Source organism: Lepidothrix coronata, unplaced genomic scaffold, assembly GCF_001604755.1.
Source record: "Lepidothrix coronata isolate B3197 unplaced genomic scaffold, Lepidothrix_coronata-1.0 Scaffold389, whole genome shotgun sequence".
Taxonomy (NCBI): domain Eukaryota; kingdom Metazoa; phylum Chordata; class Aves; order Passeriformes; family Pipridae; genus Lepidothrix; species Lepidothrix coronata.
The window spans coordinates 20,931-31,365 of NW_016690569.1; the positions used below are offsets into that span (position 1 = coordinate 20,931).

At 51.7% G+C, this 10,435-nt stretch overlaps 1 protein-coding gene across 1 annotated transcript; it reads right to left on the reverse strand.

The window, feature by feature from the left end:
* Positions 1-361: 361 nt before the first annotated feature.
* On the reverse strand, positions 362-6,781 carry LOC108509693 (carboxypeptidase A1-like). Its single transcript, XM_017839236.1, has 11 exons — positions 6,614-6,781; positions 4,552-4,633; positions 3,979-4,113; positions 3,736-3,834; positions 2,722-2,823; positions 2,321-2,422; positions 2,106-2,216; positions 1,826-1,916; positions 1,537-1,736; positions 621-705; positions 362-549 (listed from the first exon to the last, which is right to left on the reverse strand). The coding sequence occupies exons 1-11, from the start codon at positions 6,676-6,678 to the stop codon at positions 362-364; spliced, it is 1,260 nt and encodes a 419-aa protein (XP_017694725.1). The 5' UTR covers positions 6,679-6,781.
* Between the last annotated feature and the right edge of the window lie 3,654 nt (positions 6,782-10,435).

Consider the following 10,435-nt stretch of genomic DNA (forward strand, 5'->3'; position numbering starts at 1 on the left):
ATCTGGCTTAAAGGTTGTCCTGGGAATCTGGTTGAAAGTCTGGTCTGGGGAACTGGCTTAAAGCTTGGCCTGGGCCGTAGGTCAGAGCAGGTGACAGCCATCCCACATAGAAAAAAAGGCACCTGGGGAAGGGATGACGGAGCAAAGCTGCTCAAAACCCTCCCAGATCTAGGTTTGGCTGCCCCAAAAACCACCCTCCTCCTCCTCCTCCCACATCCTTCACGGCTCCAAAGGTTGGGAACTTGTAGGGCCAAAGCCACGAGGGGGGGATAAAAAACCCATTTCCAAGGAAAAACAGAGGGCTGGAGCCGGGAGTGTCCGTGATGATTTATTGGGGCGAGGGAAGGGGGAGGCTCTGGGCTCAGTAGGGGTGCTCCAGGACGTGGACCATGATGTCCAGCAGGGCCGGCCAGGTCTCGGTGGCCGTGGGCAGGATCTGGGAGCTGGGCAGGAGGAAGCCGTGGCGCCCCGTGTCCCGCAGCTCCAGGGTGAAGGAATATTTCACCCCCTGGTCGTAGGCCCAGTCGACGGTGGTGCCTGCAGCCGTGTCTGCGGGGAGAGGAGGGCAGCTGGGATCACATTCCCAATGGATCAGGGGAGAGGGAGGGAGGGACACTCACAGATGGTGTCAGCGATGCTGCCGAAGGTGTATTTGGTCCCGTACACGGCGGCCAAGTCGCTCACGGCCTTCTTGGCCAGCTCGTTCTGCAAGGGAGAACCCAGAAGGGGGGGGGCTGGTGGAGCAAAAACCTTGGGACAAGAGCCCCAAAGTGGTGGGATGTGGTGGGACAAGACCTTGGGACGGTGGGATCTACAGCCCAAAATTGGTGGGATCTGGTGGATCAAAAACCTTGGGCCAGCAGGATTGAGATTGGTGAGATGTAGTGGATCAAGGCCCTTGGGACAGCAGGATCTAGAGCCCAAAAGTGGTGGGATCTGGTGGACCGGGACATTGGGACAGCAGTATTGAGACTGGTGGGACGTGGTGGACCAGGATCTTGGGACAGTGGGATTGAGAGCCCAAAACTAGTGGGATCTGGTGGATCAAAAACCTTGGGACAGTAGGATCTAGAGCCCAAAAGTGGTGGCATCTGGTGGATCAAAAACCTTGGGACAGCAGGATTGAGATTGGTGGGATCTGGTGGACCAAGACTTTATGACAGTGGGATCAGGAATCCAAAACTAGTGGGATCTGGTGGATCAAAAACCTTGGGACAGCGGGATCTAGAGCCCAAAAGTGGTGGCATCTAGTGGACCAAAATCCTTGGGATAAGAGCCCAAAAGTGGTGGGATGTGGTGGAAAAAGACCTTGGGACAGCAGGGTTGAGATTGGTGGGATCTGGTGGAGCAAAAACCCCGGGACAGCAGGATCTAGAGCCCAAAAGCGGTGGGATCTGGTGGACAAGGACCTTGGGAGTGCAGGACTGAGATTGCTGGGATGTGGTGGACTGAGACCTTGGGACAGTGGGATCAAGAGCCCAGAACTGGTGGGAACAAGCCCTTGGGCCATCTCCCGGCGTTTTGGGGCCATCTCACCATTTCCTGGTAGTCGGGCGAGGGCACCGACGTGTATCCGTAGGGGAAAAGCAGCATCTGGGAGTAGCTGTGGATGGAGATGACGGACTTCACGTTCCCGTGGCCACGGATGAAGTCCACGATGGCCTTGACCTCCCTCTCCGAGTGCGGGAAGGGGCCGTGGTAGATGTCGGAGCAGGGATCGCCGCTGGAGCCGGCACCTGCAGGAGCCCAGGGAAGGGTTCCCATCCCTCTGGAAAGCTGGGATGATCCAAGGGATGGGAAATTCCCGGCGTGGGGCCGCTCTCACCTCCGAACCCTGCGTCCCAGTTCCTGTTGGGGTCGACGCCGAGGCAGTGGGAGCCGGTGTTGGGGGACCTGGTCTTGCGCCACAGGCGGTCCTGGGGGCACAGGGAGGTGAATCCCACCCCTCTGGCGACACGTGGCACCGAGGCACGTGGCCCAAGCACCTCCAGGGATGGCAGGAAACCACCTGTCCCACATGGGGAGCAACAGGAACATCCCTCCCCACCAAAAACCACGGAGCCAAAGCCTGGGATGGGATCCCCCGGTGGCATCCTGGCACTCACGGAGCTGTGGGTGAAGACAAAGCCGTCGGGGTTGGCGATGATCTCCAGGAAGACGTCCATGTTGTCCAGGAGGGCCGTGACGGAGGGGTCCCGCCCGTACTCCTCGGCGATCTGGAGAGGAGCGGGAATTGCCCCCGGGATGAGGGATGCAAAGGAGCAGCACCACGGGGAGGGGTGACAGGGCTAAGGGTTGGGGGTCCCCCGTCCCAGGTCACCTTGTTGGCCGTCCAGACACCGGTGGCCTGGCTGATCCATTCCCGGGAGTGGATGCCGGTGTCCACCCAGATGGCCGGCCGGGCCGAGCCCCCGGTGCTGAACTGTGGGAATTGTGGAATCACTGAGGCTGGAAAAGCCCTCCCAGCCCATGGATCCACCCCGGGCCCCATCCCCACCTTGTCCCCCAGCCCAGAGCACTGAGTGCCACGGCCAGGCCTTCCTGGGACACCTCCAGGGATGGGCACTCCAAACCTCCCTGGGCAGCCCCTGCCAAGGCCTCACCACCCTTTCCATGGAGAAATTCCCCCTCATGTCCAACCTGAGCCTCCCCTGGCACAGCCTGAGGCCGTGTCCTCTCCTCCTGCAGGGAGGGGGATGGTGGGGGTGCCCCAGGACCCACCTTGAGCACCAGCAGGTCTCTGCCCTCGTAGCTCTGCCCGATCTGGATCTTGCTGACAAGCCCGGGATGATCCTCCACCAAGGTGTCCATCCAGGAGTAGATCTGGAAGGAGGAGCTGCCGGGTCAGGAGGCTCACCCTGGGCTGCCTCTTGGGTTTTAGGGCCTCCAGCACCAGAGGCAACGTGTAGGGCTTCCCTGGAGGAGACCTGGGGCTTCCCTGGAAACCTGAGGCTTCCCTGGAGGAGACCTGGGGCTTCCCTGAAACCTGAGGCTTCCCTGGAGAAGACCTGGGGCTTCCCTGGAGACCTGATTCTTCCCTGGAGAAGACTTGCTGTGGAACCCTGGTGTATCCCTGGAGAAGCTCTGAGGCTTCCCTGGAGACCAAATTCTTCCATGGAGAAGACCTGGGCCTTCCCTGGAGACCTGGGCCTTCCCTGGAAACCTGATGCTTCCCTGAAGAAGACCTGGTGCTTCCCTGTGGACTTGGTCCTTCCGACCTGGGCCTTCCCTGGAAACCTGATGCTTCCCTGAAGAAGACCTGGTGCTTCCCTGTGGACTTGGTCCTTCCTTGGAGAAGACCAAGTGCTTTCCTGGAGACCAGGTGCTTTCCTGGAGAAGACCTGGTGTGGAAAGCTGGTGCTTCCCTGGAGAAGACTAAGTGCTTCCCTGTGGACTTGATGCTCCCCTGGAGAAGACCTGGTGCTTCCCTAGAGATCTGGTGTCTCCTTGGAGAAGACCTGGGGCTTCCCTGGAAACCTGATGCTTCCCTGGAGAAGACTAAGAGCTTCCCTGAAGACCTGGTGCTTCCCTGGAAAAAAACCTGGTGCTTCCCTGGGAAAGCTCTGTGAGATCCCCCAACGCCCTCCAAAATGAGGTTGGAAATGCCTTCCAGCCCCAGGCCTGTCCCAGGGGTGTCTCCCCTGCCACCAGGAGCGTCACCACACGGATCCAACCATGGCACAGGTCGGGTGTGAGCCCAGCCAGGCACGGCAGAGCCTGTCCAGGGAAAAGCACCTCGTCCAGGGTGTGGTAGGAGCCGAAATCGAACGCCCTGGAGCTTCTCTTTACCCTCCTGGACCTCGCCATGGCTTCCTTCTCCTCATCCAGTAATTCCTGTTGGGGAGGCAAAAAAAATCCAACATCAGGTAGGCTGGAGGGAGTTGGGGGTTGGGTTTTCATTCCAGCTCCTCGTGGTTTCCAAGTGTTTGGTCCTTCCCCGGGGACGGAGCTGCCGGAGCTCCTCCCGCTCCCCGTTACCTGCACGTCCTCAATCATGACGGTGTAGGGAAAACTGTGGGATTCCAGGAAGCCTTTCACTGCCCCGAGGCTGGGGAAGGGCACCCTCAGGTCGGCGGGGTGGCCGGGGCCGAAGGGGTGACGCCAGAAATCCACCTGGGAGGGAGAAGTGGAGCTGCAGGAGGGAGCTGGGCCCCGCCCCGTGCCGGTGCTCAGACCCTGAGCCCCCCCAGAACCTCAGGGAGCTTCCCAGGAAGGATCTAAAGAGGCTTTGGGATGAGTTTTGGGACACAAGTGGGGACCTGAGTGGGTTGGCCTCACTCAGTGGATCCTCCACTCAAACATGCCTCAGCCCAAGTGGGTTTTGGGCCACAAAAGCCCCTTTGGATGATGATTTTTGGGATGTCTCCACCTGACGTGAAGTGGAGCCGAAGGAGCCCCGAGATAAACATCCCATTTATAGAGTTATAAACGATACAGATCCCAAATGGGGAGGAAACCTGGATGTGAGGGCAAGGGGAGGAGGGAGCCCTGGGTGTCTCCGGGGTCTTTGGCACGGAGGGGGGGATGTTTGGGAGCCCCATCCCAGCTCACCTGGAGCTCCTCCTGCTCTTCCAGCATCTTCAGCAGGGCCGCCTGCTCCTCGTCCCTGGCCATGATCCGGAGAACCTGGTCCCTGCAGGGAGGCAGAGGGAACACAGGGATGGGGGCTCAGGCTGGGAGCAGCCTCTGGAAGCTCCACGGGGGCTCAGAGGGTTGGGAAGTGCAGCAGGTGTTGGTGGGAGAGGTTTGGAGCAGCCCCGGGAAACGAGCGAGGGCCGGAGAGCACGAGGAGGTTTCCAGCCTTATCTGGGCAGCTCCCAAAATGTCAGGGAATGTCTAATGTGGACATGTTCTGTCTGTATCCAGGGATTTATTTCCCAACAGGTTCCACTCCAGCCTGGCTGGGCCCTCCCAGGGGTAAGCACAGCCCTTGGAAGAGAAGGAATGCTCTCCTCTGGGTTTTCCCATCTGGGATCGGTCCTGAGCCTCCAACCTCTTGTCCTGTTCCTGATCACCCTTTTCCTTTCTCCCAAAGCCTGAATTCCCTCTCCTCATTTCACTGATCCTGAAATCCTTCCACGGAATCCTGCAGGGATCCAATTCCTTCTCCTTTTAAAGCCGCTCCCAAAATCCCACGTGGAGCTGTTCCACCTTCCCCCTTCCGTCCTTTCCTTCTCTTCACACCCCCTTTATCGGTTTACCCACGGATAACAATTCCCACGGGCCCATTCCGTGCCTGGAGGAGTCAGGCAGGCATTGCCTTCCCAATTTTTCCAGTTGATGGACCCCTTCAGCCACGGCATCCTGTCCAAAACCAGGAATGTTCCCCCCCCCCCACTCTGAGTGGGAGGGAGGACCCAGGATTTGTAAAAGCTCGGGATGGAAAGGGATGACGGAAGTCAGAGGGTCCATAAAAAATTCCAGAGTTTTTAATTAGGAATGACACACTCGGCCCGGGAATTGTGGGTTGGATAAAAGGGTTGGGGGGGGGAAAGGGAAGGGAGAAGGAAAAGAAGGGAGGAAAGAAGGAAGAAATGAAGAAGGAAAGAAGGAATAAAAGGGAGGAAAGGATGGAAAAGGGGAAGGAAAGGAAGGAAAGAAGGATGGAAAGGACAGGAAGGAAGGGAGGGAGGGAAGGAGGGAGGAAATTTTAGGAAAATGGGAATGGGTTGGAGGCTCTGGGGGTCTTGGGTGGTCCTGATCCCCCTGCATTCCATGTGCACTTCCTGACCTCGTTCCTGCACCTGTGCTGGGCTCTTACTTATTTCAAGGAACTCCAACAAGGATGTTTTCCTGGAAAAGTCCTGCCCGACCTCCCCACGGCCCCTTTTCCAGCCACAGCTTGTTCTTTCCCACGGCCTGTTACTCCCAACCATCCTTGGCTGTTATTCCCAGCAATCCTTGGTTATTACCAACAATCCTTGCCTGTTATTCCCAACAATCCCTATCTCTTATTCCCAAAAATCCTTGTCAGTTATTCCCAACAAACCTTGGCTGTTATTCCCAACAATCCTTGTCAGTTATTCCCAACAATCCTTGTCAGTTATTCCCAACAACCCTTGTCTGTTATTCCCAACAATCTTTGCCTGTTAATCCCAAAAATCCTTGTCTGTTATTCCCAACAATCCTTGTCTGTTATTCCCAACAATCCTTGTCAGTTATTCCCAACAACCCTTTTCTGTTATTCCCAACAATCTTTGGCTGTTATTCCCCAAAATCCTTGTCTGTTATTCCCAACAATCTTTGTTATTCCAACAACCCTTGTCTGTTATAACCAACAACCCTTGTCTGTTATTCCCAGCAATCCTTGTCTGTTATTCCCAACAACCCCTGGCTGTCATTCCCAACAATCCTCGGTTTCCTCCACAGCCATCCAGCCCCCGTTGTTTGGGATATTATCCCTTTATCTCCTGGGATTCTCCCCCTTGGCAAAGCCTGGGGTGACGCTCCCAGGATCCGGCATTCCCTAATTTCCACCTGTTCCACGCTCCAAACCTCCCTCCAGCCCTGGGGCGAAACCACACCTGGCCCTGGTTGGGAAGGTGCCGGATTCCCCTCCTTTGGGATGTCACCCCGGGGGACAGCAGGACCCCATCCCTGGGGAAGGACTCACCCCTGGAATTGCCGCTGGGCGCCGGCGGCTCCCGCGAGGGCGACGAGCACCAGGAGGATCCTCATGGTGAGGGGTGAGGACACCGGGATGGAGAGACCCCCCTAATCCAGGAGAAACCCCCTCCAGGAGCTGCTGCCCAAGGCCACGTCCCGCGGAGGCGGCGACAGCGGGAGCAGCTGGGCCGGGAACGGCTCCCAAAGGTTTTGCTTTCCTTGGCAGAGTCAACGCTCAGAGCAGCCGAGTTGGGCAGGATCTGATAACGGAGCCCAGCCCGGAGCTGCCCAGGGGTGAGGGCACGGGAGGGGCACAGGGCCCCAAAATACCCAAGGGGGACACTCTGAGCCTCCCTGGATTTCTGTATCCCCCACTTTCGCTCCCGTGGGTTCCTTTATTCCACGTCCCTGTTCACGAGCCAATTATAATTATGATTTATGTGTAATTAGAAGCTGCTACGAATTCACCAGCAGCAAAGCAAACAGGTGAACACATATATATATGATTATATATATATATACATACAATAATCATATATCTATGTAACTAAAAATATATATGAAATTCACAATATGTTATTCAAATTATTATTCGCATTATTATTCATATTATTATTCAATTCTTTATTTAATTTATTGTTCAAATCATTGTTCAAATTATTGTTCAAATTATCACTCAATTTATTATTCAATTTACTATTCAATTTATTAATCAAATTATTGTTCAAAATATTATTCAATTTACCATTCAAATTATTATTCAATTTTTAAATCAATTTATTATTCATTTTATTATTCAATTTATTATTCAATTTATTGTGCAAATTATTATTCAAAATATTATTCAATTTATAATTAAATTTATCATTCAAACTATTATTGATTTTTTAATCAATTTATTATTCAATTTTTTGTACAAATTATTATTCAATTTATCATTCAATTTATTAATCAAATTATTATTCGAAATATTATTCGATTCATTATTCAATGTATTAATCAATTTATTGTTCAATTTATTATTCAATTTGTTGTGCAAATTATTATTCGAAATATTATTCAATTTACAATTCAATTCATCACTCAAATTATTATTGATTTTTAAAATAAATTTATTATTCTTTTTTTGGTACAAATTATTATTCAATTTATTAATCAAATTATTATCATTCAAAAAGTTATCCGATTTATCATTCAATTCATCATTCAAATTATTGCTCAATTTTTTAATCCCTTTATTATTCCACTTATTATTCCATTCCCGTCCTTCACTCCGGGGACGAGGAGGACGGATCAGACGGATCACGTCCCTCCAAACATCCCGGCTGCCCCGGAGCGGCGCGGGGACGTTCCCCCGAGAGCCAGGGGCTCCTTTTTGGGTGGAAACCGCGCGATTTGGGTGTTTTAGCCGGGAGGTCACTTTGGCACAGAGGTGTCTTTGTTCCTGGGTTACAGCAGCGCTTTGTTCCCGGGCCACAGCAGCGCCTTTGTTGGGCCCTTATCTGCCGCGATGCCCCCGAGCTCTCACCTCGCCCGGCCCTGGCCGGGATGCTCCGGCTTCCTGGGCCGCATTCCCGGGCTTCCTGGGCCGCATTCCCGGGTTTCCTGGGCCGCGTTCCCAGCCCGGAAGGCGCGGCCCGCAGAGGGTTTTTAGGGCAGACGTCTCCCGGCGGGGTTTTGCCCCGTTAAAACCAGGATTTCTCTCTGTTCCGGGGTTGTTGTGGCTTGGGAAAGGTGGTCTGGACTAAACTAAGGAGTCTGAACTAAAATAATGAGTCTGGACTAAAATAATGAGTCTGGACTAAACTGGGTCTGAACTGAGGTTTTTTTGTGGTACATCAGGTGGGTCTGAACTAAACTGAGGACTCTGAACTAAACCAACGAGTGAGTCTGAACTAAACTAAGGAGTCTGAACTAAACTGAGTCTGAACTAAGGTTTTCTGTGACACCTCAGGTGAGTCTGAACTAAACTAAGGAGTCTGAACTAAACTAAGGAGTCTGGACTAAACTGAGTCTGAACTGAGGGTTTTTTTGTGGTACATCAGGTGGGTCTGAACTAAACTGAGGACTCTGAACTAAACCAACGAGTGAGTCTGAACTAAACTAAGGAGTCTGAACTAAACTGAGTCTGAACTAAGGTTTTCTGTGACACATCAGGTGAGTCTGGACTAAACTGAGGAGTCTGACCTGAGGTTTTCTATGGCACATCAGGTGAGTCTGGACTGAACTAAGGAGTCTGAACTAAACTGAGTCTGAACGGAGGTTTTCTGTGATACATCAGGTGAATCTGAACTAAACTGAGTCTGAACCAAACTGAGTCTGACCTAAGGTTTTCTGTGACACCTCAAGTGAGTCTGGACTAAACTGAGGAGTCTGAACTAAGGTTTTCTGTGATACATCAGGTGAGTCTGGACTTAAACTAAGGAGTCTGAACTAAACTGAGGAGTCTGAGCTGAGGTTTTCTATAGCACATCAGGTGAGTCTGGACTGAACTAAGGAGTCTGGACTAAACTGAGTCTGAACTGAGGTTTTCTGTGACACCTCAGGTAAGTCTGAACTAAACTGAGGAGTCTGAACTAAACTGAGGAGTCTGAACTAAACTGAGGAGTCTGAAAGGAGGTTTTCTGTGACACATCAGGTGAGTCTGGAACTAAACTGAGGAGTCTGAACCAAACTGAGGAGTCTGAACTAAGGTTTTTTGTGACACCTCAAGTGAGTCTGGACTAAACTGAGGAGTCTGAACTAAACTGAGGAGTCTGAACTAAACTGAGTCTGACTTAAGGTTTTCTGTGACACCTCAGGTGAGTCTGGACTAAACTGAGGTGTCTGGACTAAACTGAGGAGTCTGGACTAAACTGAGGAGTCTGAACTAAGGTTTTTTGTGATACATCAGGTGAGTCTGGACTTAAACTAAAGAGTCTGGACTAAACTGAGGAGTCTGAACTAAACTGAGTTTGACCTAAGGTTTTCTGTGACACCTCAGGTGAGTCTGGACTAAACTAACAAGTCTGAACTAAACTAATTAGTCTGAACTTAAGGTTTTCTGTGATAGATCAAGTGAGTCTGAACTGAACTAAGGAGTCAACTAAACCAAGGAATCTGAACTAAACCGAGTCTGAACTGAAGGAGGTTTTCTGTGACAACTCAGGTGAGTCTGAACTAAACTAATGATTCTGAACTAAACTGAGAAGTCTGAACTAAGGTTTTCTGTGATACAACAANTCAGGTGAGTCTGAACTAAACTAATTAGTCTGAACTAAACTGAGTCTGACCTAAGGTTTTCTGTGACACCTCAAGTGAGTCTGGACTGAACTGAGGAGTCTGAACGGAGGTTTCCTGTGACACCTCAGGTGAGTCTAAACTAAACTAAGGAGTCTGAACTAAACTGAGGAGTCTGAAAGGAGGCTTTCTGTGACACATCAGGTGAGTCTGGAACTAAACTGAGGAGTCTGAACTAAACTGAGTCTGAACTAAGGTTTTTTGTGACATATCAGGTGAGTCTGGACTAAACTAATTAGTCTGGACTAAACAGAGTCTGAACTAAACTGAGTCTGACCTAAGGTTTTCTGTGACACCTCAGGTGAGTCTGGACTAAACTAACAAGTCTGAACTAAACTAATTAGTCTGAATTTAAGGTTTTCTGTGATAGATCAAGTGAGTCTGGACTAAACTAAGGAGTCAACTAAACTAAGGAATCTGAACTAAACCGAGTCTGAACTGAGGTTTTCTGTGACAACTCAGGTGAGTCTGAACTAAACTGAGGAGTCTGAACTAAACTGAGGAGTCTGAACGGAGGTTTTCTGTGGCACCTCAGGTGAGTCTGAACCGA